Consider the following 19,548-nt stretch of genomic DNA (forward strand, 5'->3'; position numbering starts at 1 on the left):
GTTCTAAGTTCTAACCAAAACCCTAACTCCTTCAACGGTTCTGCCGCCGCCGTCCGTGGTTGTCGGCGCCTCCGTGGCCTCCTCCTTCCGCCTGTCCCGATCCCAGCCCCCTCTCTTGTAGCTCGGCACCGTCCCCATCCTCCCGTGGCTTCTCTGGTTGTGGCTTCGAGCTAGTTGCCATCGTCTCCCCGCTCGCTATCATCTCGCCGCTCTTTGTCCTGCTCGCTGCTTACAGGTTTTTCACTTCTTCGGTTCTTACTTTTATGCTCTGTGAATGTGAATGGAAATGGATTTCTGAATATGAATGGAAATCAAATCGTTGATTTTGCGTTGTTGAAAATGGATTTGTTACTCCGCTGCTGTTTTTTTTAATTTCTGAGTAAATGGAGTATGCTGTTTTTGAATTTTAATGGATAGATTTATTGATTTCTGGTTTAAGGTGATTAATTGTTGCTGTTTTTTAATTTTTGTTGATTGTTCTCAATTCCTGGCTCTGTTCAGTTTGTGTTGTTGGTAATGATTTTTTTGATTGAATTTATCCTTTGAGAGCTAATGATAGTGTGTGTTGCCTTATTAGGTTGTTTTGTTAACTTGTTTTGATTATTAGGTTGTTGTGTTGTTTTTGAGATTTTGATAATTGTGTTGCCTTATTAGGTTGTTTTGTTAACTTGTTTTGATTATTAGGTTGTTGTGTTGTTTTTGAGATTTTGATAACTTATTAATTTGATAAATTGTTCTTGTTGTGGTTTGTTGCTCTTGATCTTGATTTTATTATTGTTATTTTGATCTTAATTTGATAATTTATGTTTTTATTGAATGATTATCTGATTAATGATTATTGATTAGTTCTTGCTGCTCTGTTCTGCTGCTGTTTTGTGTTTTGTGATATGCTGCTGGTGATGTGCTGTTTTGTGTTTCTATTTTGTAACTTAGTTATGCCTAGATTGTGACTGCTCTGCTGTCCTTTGAATGCTAGAAATAGACTGCTTCTGCCTGGGTTGTGAAAATAGACTATCCTTCATATTTAATTGTTTTTGTCAGGTAATTATTGGTTGGACAATTACGGTGTTTAGGATTTTTAATTTTTTCTGTTTGGAATACGAAGGATGAGCTTAAGGAGAAGTTTGTTAGAAACTATGATGTTAAGGACCCCAACACTGCGTTTGTGGTCAAGTTCTGCACCCATTTTGGAACTTATTAGCATAAGATAATTCCAATTTTTTGTTCTTCTGATGTGGTTTTTGTTCATAAGTGTAATTGCTATGGAATGAGAAACACTTTCATCCAATTAGGATGTATTTCTTTCGGTATTTGTAAATTGTAAGACTGGTAAGTTAGTGCATACTAATATTAATCGTTATTGGATGAACTCTATGTTAATAACATAGTACTCCTTCAATTCTTGTCCGTTATTGGATGAACTCTATGTACTCTATGTATAATAACATAGGACTCCTTCAATTCTTGTCAATTATTGGATGAACACTATGTATAATAATATAGTACTCCTTCAATTTTTGTCATTGCTGTTTTTAACATAATTCTAATGATTTTGATGGTAAAATTGTGGGACAATGTTCACTATTCTTGTGAGCCTAGAAAAAATGAAATGTGTGGAAGAGTAATATGCTTGATATGTTTTTAGTTTATTTTGGATTCAGAGGTTCAGTTGCCGATTAATTGATTAGAATTCAAACTAAATATAATTATATGGTTTGGCTCTTTTATATTCAACAGGTTTAAAAATTTATAATTGAATTGAACTTTGTTTTGTCTTATGATTATAGTGATTCTTGGTTTAAAGATCTCCACTATTCAGTTTATGTGGAATGGAAGTAATGTTCTAATTTTGATTACTTGATTATTAGAAGTTATTGTTGAATATTTTTGTATGATTGAGTCATCTCATTTTGTTTTAGTAACCATGGTTGACGGGGAAACTTCACATTTAGCCCTGGGAGCAACCATAGTGAACACGGGTCTCTTTTATACGGATAATCATAGTCCGAGGAACATGGCCAGAATAGAAATTTTGGATGGTGTCGTCAAGTTAGCAGCTTTTGAAACAAATTGTAAGGTGGTCAAAGTCCCCACCCACGACCAGGATTTAATAGACCGCATGTGCCACCGCTTTGGACTGTCGTCGGAAAGAGCGTACGAAGGGATTCTTCCCACTATCACTTACTTTAAAGACGCAAATTGGGCTTACTTTTGTTATAAGAACTACGACACCGACTTTCACACTTTACGTGACAATGGGTTAACAGATTTGGTGGCACTCAAGAGGGCTTGTCGCAGATTTGTGTCAGGACTAGAGAAACTTCACCGGTCAAATCAGTCTCACGGTGATGTAACTTGTTACCATTTAGTAACAAGCAACGGCGATGGGTTTTTGGGCGGAAGCATAGGACCATCTTTGTTAGACACGTATACCCGTGGTCATGGGGGAGCTTCAGTGTTGGTTACTGATCCTTTCAAGAAGGATATGGTTGACCTTGCAAAAGCCATCGAGGATTCCATCCATCCAAACATTCTTCCACTAGGCTATCCTAATACTGAACTTGGAATGTTTATTTATTTTTTGAAGCACCACAACAGACTGTAAGTTTTTTGTTGATCTGTTTTATCATAACGTTTTTACTATTTTATAGTGCATATAATAATGTTTTTACTCTTTTATAATTTCAGGAACTCAATAACACCACACCCCTATGTTTTGACTTCAATGGAAGTCCGTGATTTTTACGTTACGGTTCGAGAGGATTTTAGACCCATAGCCCGTGGCACTTTGAACAATGAGTTTCGATCCCGTAAATCGGCTAGGAGTTTTCCTAATTCAAGACTCGGCTGGCATCCTGTCGTACGTGACTCGGCCGACCAAACTCTTGGAGCTTTTGGGTATGCAAATTATCATAATGATGATATGGGCTTAGTGACGTTTATTAGAGATTTCTGGGTGCACGCACAAAAAGACGGTCAGGTTAGATTTTTTTTTTTATTTATTGAGTTTTTTTTTTATGTTTTCCTTTTTTTTAAATTGAATTTTATTTTAACGACACTTGTATGATTTTCCATGATAACAGGTTAGTGTCTTGGAGCATTGTGATGATATACACAGACTGCTTGAGGAAACTTTCCCCGGGTATTCGGGTATTGTATATGAGGTGGCACTTTTGGGCCGCCACGGGAGAATAATATTTTAGGTAATTTGTAGGGATAAAACATATTTCTTTTCTCTGTGTTCATTTTTTTCTCTTTCAATAATGGCAAGGGTATGTATGTCTCTGCCTATATGTTGAGGGTTGAGAATTTTCAACTTGGATATCTATTCTGCTCTATAATGATATTTTGGGTTCATAAGTTTGATAATCTTGTTGCAGATATTCTATAAACTACAAACTCATGAAGAAACGAGTAAGGCACTCTGCTCAGCAAATTCAACTCAGAACACAAGATCGACGCCATGTGCTCAAGGATTTCTCCAGAATGCTAGATAATCAAGTTTCTGTGTTTTCAATTTTCATTACTGCCAATGGTCAACTTAGATTCTAGTTGTGTGTTAACATTGGTTTCAATCACTCTCTAAATGTTACAAATCAGATTGAGAAGATTGTCCTTTTCCTTGTTGAGCAACAAGGGATTTTGGCAAACAAGATATGGACTAATTTGCTGAAGCCTTTGTAAACTTGTGAAGGGTGAAATGTGTCAGCATAGAGTACAGATAACAGAATAGCAGCCATTTCGTTTTCCTTGTCATGTCTATCCATTGACACAAGGTTCTTGACAAAATAGTAGCCATACTGTGGCTTTCCAAGTTCTCTGAGTTCGTCTATTGTTGCAATAACATCATCAGTTGCAAAGTATTTTTGGACAATTATTGTTGCTTTTTTCTTGTAATCCACAAAATCTGGTGATGGTGTTGACTTTTTCTTTCATTTGAACGCTCATATTCCTACTAAATCCATATGCACTTTCAAAAATTTTGTCCTTATAGTATAAGATGATATTAGGAACTCTTTACCTCTGTTGTCATAGTTTGGATCATTGGGATTAAGAGTGCTATTATCATCTGTATCAAGCAATCCACCCTAAGTACCTTTTCTCCCAGCACCACCTGCACAACTATATCATTACCTTAAAAGGGTTAACTATATGAACAACTTAAGACTTTTATCCTACAAAAGTTATTTTTTCTGTATTCTTCCATAGACTATGATCCAATTTCCTTTTTATCCTACAAAAGTTATTTTAAAATTTTCTACATAAATATAAATGTTCACAAATGATTCAATTAATCTGAATGCTCAATATTATTAAAAGTGAAATGCACATACAGTATATAAAAAGTGAACCGAAAATCAGAACTGAAGCAATAATTATACAATTTAACGAGATCAACATTAAATGTTACATGCATAAGTGAAATGCACGTTTCCGTTGCAAACTTCACACATTGAACGGTTTGCATCCATTTTGTTATTTATTTTGTTTGTTATTCTTAACATATACAACCATAGTTATATGAATTCACCAATGTACCAATTTACATACTAATGCACAATTTATCCGCATACCGAAAACAACGCCGTAATCATACTTTTTACGTAAAATATTTTATATGTGGCGTACGCCATACCCCTTTCTATGTTGAAACGTATTACTTTTCATGTAACTATATAAACAACATAGAAGATTAATTTGGAGGAAAATCACACAAGATTAGTTACCTTTCAACTATATTGCTCGACAGAGATGAAGGTTTAGGAAAAAGCGTGATCATGCAGTGAATGAAGGAATTAAGATTATTAGGCCTTTAATATTTCTTTATTGTTTTGTTTTCAGATGGAAGTTGAATTAGTAACAGCTGCTTTTTTTGGAAGGGGTTAGTGATGGAAAGATAAAAGAGAATGTTCAAAGGTAATATCCAAAGTCTAAGGCGTTTAATTTGTGTGTGTGGTCAATGCGGACCTTGAAAACAGTGTTGAATGTTACTTCACATTCTTTACCTAAAAAATGGGGCAGAGGAACTTGCCTCCCAAGACCAAGCAACTGAATGCTAAAATTTCATTATGTAATTTCAACAAAATTTAAGAGATATACATACTTCGTCAAAATTGAGCAAGTTCCTATTAAATCCAAAATGTCAAAACTTGAGCCAAATTAAAATTCAATCCGAAATACAGTAAATTATATAATATAATTTATATTAATGCCTAATCATAAACATCCCTGCCAATGAGTAATAGCTCAAATGGAAATATCCCTGTCAATGAGTAATAGCTCAAATGGTATAGTCTCCCCATACTCAATTAAGAGGTTACGAGTTCGAATCTCCTATCTTTAGTAAAAAAAAAAATCATAAACATCCCTGCCAAATTAATTTTTCGTCTTAACATTCATTTATTTCAAGCTCAAATTTTATTGCTTGGAATGTAGAAATTACGTTTTAAATTTCATCATGGTATTTGAAGAACTCTTCTCACACGCCAATAAGATATTGCATTGTCTTGCTTTGAACAAGAATTGAGTCAACGTTTTTGTTGTTGTGTTCTTCATTTTCATATTCGAATTCGAGATACAATGAATTATAATACAGCTTCCATATAATAATAATAATAATATGTTTTGCATGCATGCATATAGAGAACAATCCCAAAAGAGAAAACGAACATGGCCAGAGTTGATACCATGGAAGATACTATGAATACTTTCATTTTTTCAGATAGTATCCAAAACAAGTTCTTCTGAACATGAATTGTAAGGCTCAAAATCTCTTGCTGAATCAGCAATGTGCATAAGCTATGCTGCTTATTCTTATGCTTATGTACAAATTCAATGCCCTGTCATATGGATCCTACATTTTTCAATGTTATCTGGTGATGGTGAGTTGATTAGAGCAAACAGAATTCATCTGCTCAGTGTGTGACACATGTATACTGCCCGGAGTTCATAAGAAAATCCTCCTTATTGTTCTTGCAGCGGCGCGAGATATTAACTGTCTCACCATATTAGCTGGCAACTGAAGTAACTGCTGCTGGGATTCTGGTGGTAGCTGTTAACATTTTACAAACATAGAAGAATTGAGGAAATAGCTACAATGCTGTATTCAAGAAAATGCAAACGATAGATAGAACAGGAAGAATCTCTTGAACAGATTCAAGTTGAGTTGGAACTAATGATAGGTTCTCCATGTGAAGTGTTTGGCTCTGGTACTGGCTAACCTGTATGATTCCCTGCATGTCATTTGACATTGAAAGGACTACTAATTTCCACTTGATACAAAACAATCAATAAACATGAAGATAAGGATTGAAATTGAATAAAAAGATAAATTGAAATTAAAATATAAAACAAAAGGGATAGATTGTAATTGAATATAAAAAAAATCATTCTACTTTTTATCAAATTTCTTAACGTAACAAGAAAGCGACTCCTCAACCTAACTTGTCTACATCATAGTTTGGAAATTGAATTGAAGGGAATCACTCAACTTTTTATCCAATTCTCCGATGCAACAAGAGAGGCACTCACTCAATAAAGAAAATCCTAACATAAAGTCCAATCTACTAACTAAATAAACAAAATCAAAATAGGTGAAATTAAATTTGACATTCTAATACTTAAAAATATAAAGTAATAACTATTAAATAATACTTGAACTCTTCATATCTCGAACATTTGAAGCAAGTATCACCAACCCAACAATGGCATGTAAAGAAAAATTTTAGAGAGAGAAATTTGTTCCTAAGATCATCATATCCATGAATCCATCAACATCTAGAATTGTGCAGTAGTTGGTCTATCTACAATTAAGGATAACTGAAATCTTACATTGTTATCTTCTTTTCATCTGGTCCCTGACAACAAGAGTAGAAGGCGTTGGAAGGTTCTGAGGTTGTTCACATCTTCTTCGATCATTAAAGAGGAAAAAAGGAATCCACTGAAAGGAACCCTTGAAGCAGCTGTTTCCAAGGTTGCTAGTCCAAGTGCATCAAAACCCTGCATTTAATTTTATTCAATTAATTTTAAAGTTTTCATTTTTCATGTTTCACATTTCTATTATGATTTTAATGAACAATTAATAATTAACATACTTTAGCAAACTCTTGAACAATTATTTCTCTCACATATTCACCCTGCAAAGGTTCATTACAAGTCCAACATCAGTGAGGAAAAAGTTGGAGGGTAGTTACAATGTAGAATGAAATTGGAACTGGCTGTTAATACCTTTTCTGTTAAAGTAAAAGAAAGTATTTCCTTCATTGCCATTCTTGAATCAGTGCCTTCAGGTTGTTGTTTAACTAAGGACTTTTCTGTTTTGGCACGAAGAGACTGAAGGAACCATCTTAGGTTAGAACTTTAAAACAAATTCAGCATAAAAGGGATCTTACTAGGGAGAAAATTGGAATGGTAAAAAAAGAAGAAGAAAACAAGAAAGAAAGATTTCACCTCTGTCAACAAAGACTCTAAACGGTCTACTCTGAAAACACCATCCTGGAAAAGAGGTAAGGAACCAAGGGCTAAGTTAAGAGGTTTAGAAAATATTACAATATAATTGAATAAAGAAATGAAACAAAAAGAATCCAATCTTGTCTTTACCTTATACAGAAGTGTCTCCAAAGAAGCCTTCAGCTGGGAGAGCTGTCAGTAAGTACTTTTCGAGCGATCCAAGGGCAAGTACTACCCAAAACTTTGTAATCCGGGTTAAATCAAATTGCAATTCCTTCCAGCACAGCAAGGCTAAAAGACAAGATATTGTTCAGAGTTTGACACAAAACCTTTTGTTTTAAGCCATTTTGTGATGTTACTACCTTCGAATGACAAGAGAGAAGTATGAAGGTATTCTAAATTTGAATTTATACCTGAAAATTTTTAGAGAACAGGAATAAGAAGATAAGTAGCATGCCAAAGGAAAACAAAACAAGTAGGCAACTACCACCAAGATGACAAAAATGTTACATAATAGTGGACAACTTACATGGTGGTTCCTAAGTTTCCTAAAAGGTCGCCAAAGCTGATATTGCGAACTCCTTGGGCAACAACATTTTGGAAGACACCTGCATACAAATAATTCAGACAACAGAATTAGTAGCTTCCCTTAACAAGTATTTTTAAAAACCTGCATAAGTCACAAGTATTTTCTAAATCACTTGTTAAACTAAAAACCTGTCAAAGCCTTTGTAACAGCTTCTTTGTCTGCAGTCGGTGGAAGAAACCTGATAAAATTTACAAGTATGCTGTCAAGTACCTATCCCTGACTCAAAAGATACTTTATCATATATCTAAGCATCCCTTCCTGAATTCTTTGGGCTTAGGCATGGACCATGCATAGGTCCACTAAAGTTCAAGCTTCGTGATTAGAACCTTATTAGGGACAACTATACTGAGGACTTAAGCTACAAGGCTTATAAGGCGCAAGATCCTTCATTATATATTTCACATGGGCCAATCCTATACTGATAATACTTTTTGAAAACTGAAAGTGTAATGTAGGTGAAAACAAATACCCAAGAGTGACAAAGTCCTTGGACAATGCATCAAAATCGTGATTTACAAGATGGAGACAAGCTTGGATGAATCCATCACACAATTCTTGTTTAAACTCACCTGTCATACCAAAATCTGGAGCAAAAGAAAGGAAAACAGAAAACAAATAAACAAAATACCATATTTAAGTTTATAATAACAAACCAAGAAGCCAAAGAATACAAGAAAAAGAGTAAGACATATAATCAAAGTATCAAATTTGAATGTTCAATTACCTAAATATGCTAATTTTCCATCATACGTTCGAAGAAGATTTCCAGGGTGTGGATCTGCATGATAGAATCCACACTCAAGAAGTTGATTGAATGAGCCCCTATCTAATCAGCATAAGGGAAATAATATTAAAAAGCTGTGCAGATTGAAATCTAGAACAACTTGTTTGCAACAAGTGACATTGTATGACCTCAATAAGGTAGAGATCCTTCACTTCTGACAACTTTTTCCCCTACAAACCCATAGAAAGATAATCCATCAGCAGACTAGATTTTTCCAGCAGGCATGAACGAGAGAATCCAAAAAGATAAATCCCTTTGTATACTTTCTTTCAGGAACTAGAGCTTAAAGAAGCATGAAACAATTTGGAATACTATTCGTGCTGGCATATAAATCCATTTATCTAAGGAGGTTCTAGCATTCCAATTCAAAGCATTACAAAAGAGGATGTTCTAAACTCGGAACTCTTCTATTAGGATTTAGGATATATAATAAATTTATCTGAGGAATTCTACTCCATGCAGGGATTGAAATGTCTGTGTGCTAAAATGTGGTGAGCAAACAGCAAATAGTAAAATACCTCAACCCATTCCATCACGAGAACTTTGCGCGTTGTATAGTCCTTATACATCAAAGGAATCACCACATCAGGTATAGAGCCACATAACTGCCTGCTCATAAATAACAAATAACAACTAACAATTAAAGCATTAATACTGCATAAATTATTGCTAAATGAAAGCACAAGAAAAACATTAAATTGCATCCAGAACAAGGGGTTCTAACAAAAGAATGTTTAAGCCATATATTTCTGTAATTCTGTGGACCAAGTGCAAACAATTTTATTGCATATTTCTATTTCTACAATGTATTCAGTCTATTCCTGCCCAAAGTAAATTGAAAGGAAAAAAATATTTAACTTTGACTGCAAAAAGTTTCTCATAATATTTAAAAGTTCCTTGTGGACCCACTAATATCTCATTAAGAAAGCTAAGCAATCCAAACCAGACCACAGGGGTAACATCCACACCAGCAAGGGGAGGAATCAGTTTCCTTGTTGCTATGAGAAGAGGCTCTGTGGGAGCATAGGCTATTACATAAGGGAACTTCCCCACAGGTAGTTTAGGGTACCATGACATCACTATCCCCAATATGAAGAGAAAACCAAATGCTGAGAGAAAAGGGCCTAGAAACCCAATTGCTAGCTTTGCAGTGGCAGGATCCAAGTCAGCAAGAACCAACCTCTTCATGAAAGATACTTGTCTGATCCACACAAAGGGAGATCTCAAACAGGATACCGATTCACATATGGTGGTACAACTATATTATGGAGGTTTACAAAACAGACGATAGCAGCAACATTCTCTAATCATGCTGAAATACTAGCGATACATGAAGCTAGTTGCGAGTGTTTTTGGCTCATGAGTCTGATCCAATATATTCTGTCATCATGTGGACTGATTGATCATAAGATAGCTCCAACTGTCCTATTTGAAGATAATACAGCATGCATTGCTTAACTTAAAGACGGATACATCAAAGGTGATAGAACAAAGCATATTTCTCCCAAATTCTTCTTCACTCATGATCTTCAAAGTCAAGGGACAATTTATGTCCAACAGATCCACTCAAGTCATAATCTGGCAGATTTATTTACAAAGTCACTCCCAAAATCCTCTTTTGAAAGATTGGTACATGAGATTGGGATGCGCCGATTTCGAGACATTAAATGATGTCGACAAGAGGGGGAGACTGTACTCTTTTTTTCTTGGTCAGGTTTTTTTCCATTGGGTTTTTCTTGACAATATTTTTAATGAGGCAGTCCCCATCACAATGAATTTTGTACTCTTTTTTCTTTACTAAAGTTTTTTCCCATTGGGTTTTCTTTAGTAAGGTTTTAACGAGGCATAATCCTAAATGGTCATTCAAGGGGGAGTGTTGTAACGATGATGGATAAGGATGATGGATGCCCATTTATGAGTGGCACATTTTTCCTATGTTGAAAGAAATAAATTCTTAGGATAAAGCAAACTTAATGAAGTTTGAAATGAAGTTTGAAACGTAAACTTTGTGTGCCTATAAATACATATATTGAGGCAAAGGAGTTACACACAAAAGCAATAAAACACTCTTCTCTCTTTCTCTCTTTATATTTTTTTATTTTATATTTGTTACATCTTTTTTATTTATTTATTTAGTTATTTTTATAACATGAATTTTTTATTCCAAAATTTACTTCACTTACAAGCCCTTTTAGGCCCAATATAGTAAATAAATTTTCCTAATTCCTATATTCACATGCAATTTTCTGTATCATTCAGCATGTAAAGGATTAGATAGTTCCATAATGTTTGGACCATTAAATGATCCCATAATAAAACATATTTTTTAAATTTTTTAATAACTGTTAAATAGTCTTTTTTTTTAATTTTAATTACAAATTAACTCCATATATTTTATTTAATTATAAAAATTATTTTTTATTTTATAAATTATTAATCTATTATATTTATTAACAATAAAAAATAAAAACAATAACGAATTAGATTTTTTATTGATTGTAATAAATTTTTTGACTATTCTAACTGATTAAAAGATGGAAAAATTATTCTAAAGGATCGTTAAAAAGATTTAATTATTAAAAATGACCTTTAATGCCAAAATTATTAAGAAGGACCAAATCTTTTTATATAATATTTAAGAAGAAGAACCAAATCTTTTTATAAGGAGATAAATATATCCTTAACTATTTTTTCTTAACTATATTTATTTCAGTAGTCTTGACTACAGAAATTGAAAATATATTTTCCAACCTTCCACAATCATGCACCCATATCTTTTACAATTTGATATCACTCCATTTTACTTCTTTCTTCTGTTTGAATACATTCTCCAGTTTCGGGAGTGTTTCTAAATGAATATCTTGCAACTTGATGTTATGCATAACATCTTATTTTCTATTATTATCGTCAGCTTCTTCAAATATAACTTTGATTGACTCGCAGTTCGTAACCCTCAAGTAACTTAAATTCGACAATCTTTCAACCAAATTATGAGGAATCACATGGACCAATTCATCACATTTCTCAATGATCAGAGTGTGTAGTTTGCCCAAAAAAATTTCATGAGCTTTAGAATTCCATATTTTGCACAAACTCTTTATGTTACTCAGTTTGACAGTCTTCAAATTTAGAAAAATTACATCCTACTTTTGGTTCAGAATAGCAAGCTAATTGAATTAGCAATTATACTAATATGCTAAATACATTTACTGCATTCAAAGTGCAAACAACTCATTTGAAATTCTTTTTTCCTTTCAAAAATCCTATCAAAGCTATAACTAAATAGGTCATTCAGAGAAGGGTGTAGAAATTAATGTGTTGTATGGATATATAAATGTAAATAAATAATCAGTAATTTAAGAGGATAAAAAGATTTGGTCCTTTTTAATAATTTTGGTATTAAAAGTTCTTTTTAATAATTAAATCTTTCTAACCGTTCTTTAGAATAATTTATATTTAATAGAAGATCGATAAAAAATCTGATTCGTTATTACGATTAATAAAAAATCTGATTCGTTATTATTTTTATTTTTTATTGTTAATAAATATAATAGATTAATAATAAAATAATAATTTATAAAATAAAAAATAATTTTTATAACTAAATAAAATATATTAAATTAATTTATAATTAAAATTAAAAAAAATTATTTAAATATTATTAAAAAATTTAAAAAATATATTTTATTTTGGGACCATTTAACGGTCCACAAATTTTCGTTTCGTCTTTTTTGACAGAAACAAAGAAAATGTCAGAAACGCCGGTAATCCGATTCGGCGTGATAGGATGCGCCGACATAGCCCGGAAAGTATCACGCGCCATCAAACTGGCTCCTAACGCCACACTCCACGCCATCGGCAGCCGCTCCATCGACAAGGCCCGGCGCTTCACCGCCGCCAACGGCTACCCGGAGGACGCCAAGGTGTACGGCTCCTACGAGGAGGTTCTGGACGATCCCGAGGTGGACGCCGTGTACGTTCCTCTGCCGACGAGCCCGCACGTGCGTTGGGCCGTGGTTGCAACTTAGAAGGGGAAGCACGTGCTGCTTGAGAAGCCCGTGGCCTTGAATGCGTCTCAGTTCGATGAGATCATTCGGGCCTGTGAATCCAGTGGGGTGCAGCTCATGGATGGTACCATGTGGATGCACCACCCTAGGACCAATCAGATGAAGGATTTTCTCTCCGATGCGCACCGTTTTGGCCAGCTCAAATCGGTAATATACGTTACTTCTAGTTTCATTATATTCTCAATTTTTATTTTTATTTATTCGAAATAAACAACTAGTTTTTAGTGGAAGTAGATAGGGGTGAGCACGGGTAGTAGGTACTCGATTATCTGTCCGAACCCAAATCAAACCAATTAAATTGGTTCTGGAATCAACGGGTAATCGGGTCCAACTCGAACCAAACCGATGGCCTTTGCTAGTGATTGGTTCGGATATCGATTCTAGGAGTGTAGAACCCGAACCAACCCATGAACCCGATCATATATTAATTAAATAAAAAAAATTGGTGTTTAATTAAAAAATTTGTATTTCCATCAGACAAAGATTATTCACTATTAGTATGTTTAGATTTTAATGAGTTTAGTTTTTAATGTATTTGATGTTTAACATGTTTCGATTATTTCTATTGATGTTATTGTTGAATTTTTAAGATAAAAATTTGATTTTTTTATGAATTTCAAAGTCATCGGTATCCAATTACCCAAACTGAACCAATCCGTTCTTAATCGATTTGGTTTGGTTCGGGTACATACATAAAAAATATAAATCCAAATCAAATTAAACCAGTTACATTTTAATCGGTTCGGTTCTAATTTCATCTTAAACCCGAACCAAACCGACCCGTGCTCACTCCTAAAAGTAGAAGCGAGATTAATTTTGATAAATGTGTTTTATATTTGATGTGTTGATTGAGATAGTCAAAAGAGTTGTGTGTCAACATATGATGATTATTTGTTGTGTGTAAAAAAAGCTTGTACTAGATACAAAGTAATAAGCAATTATTTTGATATAAAACAAAACATGCGGCTACATCTAAATTATGTTGTTAGGAACTTTTTAGAAGTTTCTATAAGTAGTATAAAAGCCAAAGCAAGGAAGAAATGTCTCATGTTTAGCTTTTTGTTTGTGTATTTGATCCTTTTGCTTTTTAATGTGTCTCTTAGTTTTGTTTGCTTTGTATTCAGCTTTCTTATTTTGTCCTAGTTAAGGATGTATATTCATCATTTTCTTGGCGAAGTCTGCATCAGTTAATTTAACATAATCTTAATCTTAATGTTTTATATTGCATGTATGCTTTATGTTGATATATGGATCTTTCTGGGTTGCTCATTTACATTTGCTGCTGACCCTGATTTCCTGGAGAACGACATTCGCGCAAAGCCGGATCTTGATGCTCTTGGTTCCCTTGGCGACGAAGGTTGGTATTGTGTTAGGGCAATCCTGTGGGCTGACAACTATGAATTACCGAAAACTGTAATTGCCTCGCGCAATCCTGTGTTCAACAAAGCAGGGGTGATAATGGCTTGCGGCGCATTGCTGCACTGGGAAGACGGGAAAGTAGCAACCTTCTATTGCTCCTTCATGGCCAACTTGGCAATGGACATAACTGCAGTTGGAACAAAAGGAACTCTGCATGTTCATGACTTTATCATCCCTTATGAAGAGAAAGAGGCATCGTTTTATGCAGCCTGAGTCAGGTTTTGATGACCTTGTTACAAAATGGGCTTCTCAGCCAAGCAAGCATACAGTAAACACTGATCTCCCTCAGGAGGTTCTTATGGTAAGAGTTTTTGACCGAAATCAAATTCAAGAACTCGAAACCTGAGATGAAGTGGCCAACAATTAGTAGGAAAACACAGCTGGTCTTAGATGCTGTGAAGGCTTCAATTGAAAGGGGCTTTGAGCCTGTTCAAATTCAAGAATGAAGGAGCTTGTACCTTGCTGCTTAAGTCACACATTTTTCCCTTCATTTTGTATTAAGACATTGCAAAAATCTGTTCTTAAAAACATTGGAAACTCGTTGCTTGTGTATTTCAATGGTGGTGATGGTGAATGAACACAACTTTCATTGTTTAATGTTTTCATTTTAGGAATCTCAATTCCTATATCAACAACTAGTTTTAGGAGTTCAGCATCTATAGAAAGAGATTGAAAAAACTAGTTTTGGTATTGTTTTACAATTTACACTGAAAGTAATGTTTTTTTCTTGTAACAACTTATTACATTTTGCTTTTATTTATGACTGGTTGTTGTAGCTCTTGCTCTAATAATCTACTTAGAGAATTGGCGATTTTATCTACTCAAAAAGTGAAAAATGATGGTTCATATATATATAATTGGTATGTCCTGAACCATAATTATCCCGTTGCTTTACAGAAAAGATCATAAATAATTTATGTCATGTAGTGATGCAGAACTCAGAGTAATAATGGGGTGGGTAGGGCGGGTTTTTACTCTATCTGATCCTATTTCACTCTACAAATCTATAATAATCTGTATAGAACTCGTTTTATTCTTATTCATAGATAGTAAAAAGTTGAACCTTAATCCGTTTCCACGGGTATTCACTATGTCCCTATAATTATTAAAATCCAACAAATAAAATTAAATTTTAAAATTTATATAACTATCATTACATGCATAATATAAATTAAAGTAAACATTTAAATATGATACAATATTGTTAATCATTTTACTAATTATTTTATATATATTACATATATTATATATTGAAATTATATATATACCGCAGTAAATAGAAGCGAGTATTATCTAAATCCGACTGCGTCCCACCCCGCCAAGAACCCGCTCCAAATGAATAGGGGTAGAGTGGTATCCCTAGATTTGGATAGTGTTACCATCCTTATATAAAATTGCTTATAACATTAATATATGAAAAAGTTTAGATGACTAAATTTTTTAGTTAATAATTTTAAATTTGCTCCCTTTTTTACATAAAAGAAAGCGAATAAGAGCCCTAAATGGCAATAATTCTTCAACAAGGAGGCAGATCTGGAGGTGGAGGAAGTAAATTTTCATCGCATCCGTTTCCACAATGAACACAGTTTCCATTTCCCAAGTCAGGTGCCGTTCTAGATGGCAATGCACAAACCAAACTCCTAAATTCATCAACAGAAGTGTTCAAGCAACAATTAGTTTCAGTTCTCAACATAGGTGTAGAAAAAATAAAAATAGATAAGAGCAATTAAAATTGAATTGTGTTTCATATACATATTTTGTTTCATAAATTGAATTAACTTGCTAATTGATACTCTTTTTTTTAAACTATTAGATAGCACATAGAATCCAAACTAATTGCTTAGCAAGGCAAAACGATGGGTTTTTTTTAAAAAAATAAATTGATTATTTACTCATATATGCTTTTATAAAATTATTTATATTTTTTCTATTATTACACCACTAACGAGATACATGTAATATAACTTTTGAAGTTATTACTATCAATCAAATAGTAATAAAAAAAGAAAAAAAAATATAGATATTTTTAAATACATATGAGTAAATAATCAATCTATTTTATTTATTTAACAAAAAATTCTAAATCATGAAACTAATAAAATCATTTCACATTAAACTAAAAAGTTATTTCATGAAACATACCTGGGTTACCAGCTCTGTAACTTATGGTAGCCCAACCATTTATAGGCACAAGAACTGTGTTCCTAAGAGGAGGGTCGATTAGATTGTATGTCTTTGTATCCTAATTTTCATCAAAATTTCCAAATCCACGTCCAGCAACGTAGAAGCCAGTTCTATGTATATGCATAGGATGATCCATCCCAGCAACCAAGTTTGTCCCTTGAAACACAATTTCCACTGTTGAATCATACTCTATAACTCTAGCCATGGTTCTTCTCTTTGGTATCTCTAGTATCAATGGCAAATACTCTGCAGTGAAGTTGAATACCAAAGGAGGAAAACTAGGAAAATTATTACTGTAGACACCATTTAAGTAGTAATAATATGCATCCAAGATGGAAATGTTTGGTAACTCAGGATATGTTGTTCATGCTAGCTGCTAAACGTGTTCCATTTGGCCCTTCACATGTTTGTGAACATGTCTGACCTTCAGGGCATGGGAATGTGTTGATAGAAATAGTGCTAATGATACGAGTTGTCATTATTGTTGGGACTTTATGAGGGTATGTCTCAGGTTTGCCTCTAAGGCTTCCTAAGAAATCAAAAGCTGCATTTGTGTCATTGTAGTAAGGAAGACAAGGTAATGGAGGAGATGAAGCGTGTTAACACGCGCATCACGTTTCTAAAGCACTCCTTCACCATTATAAACGACTCTTCTTCTTCTTCCTCGATGAAAACCATAACTGTCATTTTTTTTTTCGCGTTTTTTCTCCTCTTCTTCTTTTTCCTTCTTCTTCTCCTTTTTCTTTGTGTTTTTCCTCCTTTTTCTTCGCGTGTTTCATCTTTATCGTCGTATTTCTCCTCTTCTTCTTTTGATTTTGTAACATTATATATTTTTTTTCCTTGTTTGATTTTTTTCTCTCAAAAAAATTATGAGAATATGAAATAAGAAGATGAAGAAGAAGAAACAGCAGAAGAGGAGGAGGAGGAAGAGAAAGAGTTCTGAATTATGCAGAACTTATCAGAATAAAAATACACCTAAATATCTTTGTTTTACACCCAAATTTACTGCAAATACAGAAATGAGTTATGCTACGTGTACACTAAAATCAGCCACCAAAGTATACTAGAATACAAATATACATTGAAAATAAATTAAAGCACACATGTATTTATACATAAATACATTGGTGGCTAATTTTAGTGGCTGATTTTAGTGTATAAATAGCATTTTTATACAGAAAAATATTTTCTCTAATGCTGCATTTTTTTCTTCTTCTTTTCCTTATTTCTTTCTTTCTTTTAGTTAAATGAATGTAAGTTCATCCTCTTCTAAGTAATTTTACAGCATTATGTGTTTCTTCTTCTTCTTTGTTTGATTTTTTTTGTTTTTATTCTTGTTAAGAGAGTAAAACAAAAAGAAACTTGAGAAGGTAAAACAAAAAGAAAAAGATGAATAAGAAAAAAAGAAGAAGAAGATGGTGATGATGATGATGATGATGAAAAAAAGAAGCAGCAGCAGAAGATGAGGAGAATGAAGAGGAAGAGTTCTGAATTATGCAGAACTTATCAGAATAAAAATACACCCAAATATATTCGTTTTACACCTAAATATTTTCGTATTACACCCAAATATCTTCGTTTTACACCCAAATTTGCTGCAAATACAGAAAAATATTTTCTCTAATGTTACATTTTTTTCTTCTGAATTGAACCACACCTCAACCACTTGATTGGACTCAAAACAATAAATATTTTTTCGATTTTCCTACTTCAAATCCAGCTGAGGGATTTGTCTTCTCAGTCGGAGATATTTTCAATTTCCATTTTTTCTTTATGCTACATGTACTCAATTGATTCTTAATTTCGTTTCCCTTTTTATTTGTACTACGAACTCTTGTAGAAAAACCTACAACCTTCGCATAATCTTTGTAGAATTTTGCAGCATCTTTAAGGGTGTTAAAGGTCATCCCAATCTTGGATACAAACTGCTCATCAACATCATAAATTTGCTGCAAAATACACCCAAAATATACTATATTAGAACAAGTATAAACTATAGAATGCAAATACAACTATAAAACCATTATAAAAAATAATAAAAATCAGATTCATGAATTATCAATAAACAGAAACTAAAACAATTCAACTAAAACAATAAGACAATTCACCCTCAATGAGATGAAAAGTCATAAACTGTAAATACACCCAAACATTCCTGAAATACACCCAAATATTCTTGATTTACACCCCTGATATAAAATGTAGAAAATTCATCAGAATTAGTACATTAGATTCAATTCAAACAAGGAACAATGAACAGCAAATTTCACAGACAAGGTTCACCCATTATTCAGCTACACAATCATAAACTACTAACTGTATTCAAATTTAGATTCAATTATTAATTGGAATTAAACCACAACTCAGGAACTTCATTGAATTCAAATTCAAAATCTATTTCGCTCTAGTTCAGCTGATAATCTGAAGTTGAATCATCCATTATCTTCAAAACGATTTCAAAACTTGATTTTAGAAACAATGAAAAATGAAAAATCGAAGAGAACAGAGAGAAAAACTTACGTAAACAGCAAAGGAAAAGGAAGAGAGAAACGCACGAAAGAGATCTAAGAGAGAAGGTAAGAAAATGCAGAAGGAATTCAAAAAAGGAAACGAAATCCTTTCGAAAAAGAAAGTTATAGATTCGCGCATTGATTGATTGGAAAATCTGTTAAGGGGGCGTGATAAAATTGTGAAAGAATAGGAAAAGCAAAGAAAAGAACTTTTATTGATTGTTGATTGATTGAATTGTACTGAAGTGTGTTGTAAACTATGAGGGTAAAACTAAATATATATAGCATTGTCCTATGAAAGATAAAAGCAAATAAAGATAAGATAAGAACAACTAAAGACAAGATAAAGATAAGATAATAAAGAATTAAAATTGTTGAGGAAGACGCGTCTGACGTGGTGACGCGGAGGAAGATGCGTGCGGCGGAACTTGAGCTGCTGGCGACAAAAATATATAAGGAGATGCTGCGATTGAGCAGCAATCTTCAAAAAATGTGTGCGGCAGAGCTTGAGCTGCCGGCGGCAAAAATATAAAAGGAGATGCTGCG

General features: G+C 33.5%; 2 protein-coding genes and 4 pseudogenes across 2 annotated transcripts; 3 read left to right on the forward strand and 3 right to left on the reverse strand.

Annotated features, from left to right (window-relative positions):
* The first annotated feature begins 6 nt into the window (after positions 1–6).
* Positions 7–3,756, forward strand: LOC110274392 (uncharacterized). Its single transcript, XM_052252619.1, has 5 exons — positions 7–235; positions 1,920–2,601; positions 2,689–2,980; positions 3,084–3,203; positions 3,381–3,756. Exons 2-4 carry the CDS (start codon positions 1,925–1,927, stop codon positions 3,201–3,203), a joined length of 1,089 nt encoding a protein of 362 aa, XP_052108579.1. The 5' UTR covers positions 7–235; positions 1,920–1,924; the 3' UTR covers positions 3,381–3,756.
* Positions 3,757–5,655: 1,899 nt separating this feature from the next.
* Positions 5,656–9,482, reverse strand: LOC107462863 (uncharacterized aarF domain-containing protein kinase At1g71810, chloroplastic-like; annotated as a pseudogene).
* On the reverse strand, positions 9,446–10,010 carry LOC127741096 (protein COFACTOR ASSEMBLY OF COMPLEX C SUBUNIT B CCB3, chloroplastic-like). The gene has a single exon (XM_052252621.1). The coding sequence runs from the start codon at positions 10,008–10,010 to the stop codon at positions 9,633–9,635; it is 378 nt and encodes a 125-aa protein (XP_052108581.1). The 3' UTR covers positions 9,446–9,632.
* A 2,533-nt stretch (positions 10,011–12,543) lies between these two features.
* LOC127739693 (uncharacterized oxidoreductase At4g09670-like) lies at positions 12,544–13,389 on the forward strand (annotated as a pseudogene).
* Positions 13,390–13,987: 598 nt separating this feature from the next.
* On the forward strand, positions 13,988–14,897 carry LOC107462864 (uncharacterized oxidoreductase At4g09670-like; annotated as a pseudogene).
* A 927-nt stretch (positions 14,898–15,824) lies between these two features.
* Positions 15,825–17,091, reverse strand: LOC107462862 (laccase-15-like; annotated as a pseudogene).
* Between the last annotated feature and the right edge of the window lie 2,457 nt (positions 17,092–19,548).

This window comes from Arachis duranensis, chromosome 8, assembly GCF_000817695.3.
Source record: "Arachis duranensis cultivar V14167 chromosome 8, aradu.V14167.gnm2.J7QH, whole genome shotgun sequence".
In the NCBI taxonomy this organism is placed as follows: domain Eukaryota; kingdom Viridiplantae; phylum Streptophyta; class Magnoliopsida; order Fabales; family Fabaceae; genus Arachis; species Arachis duranensis.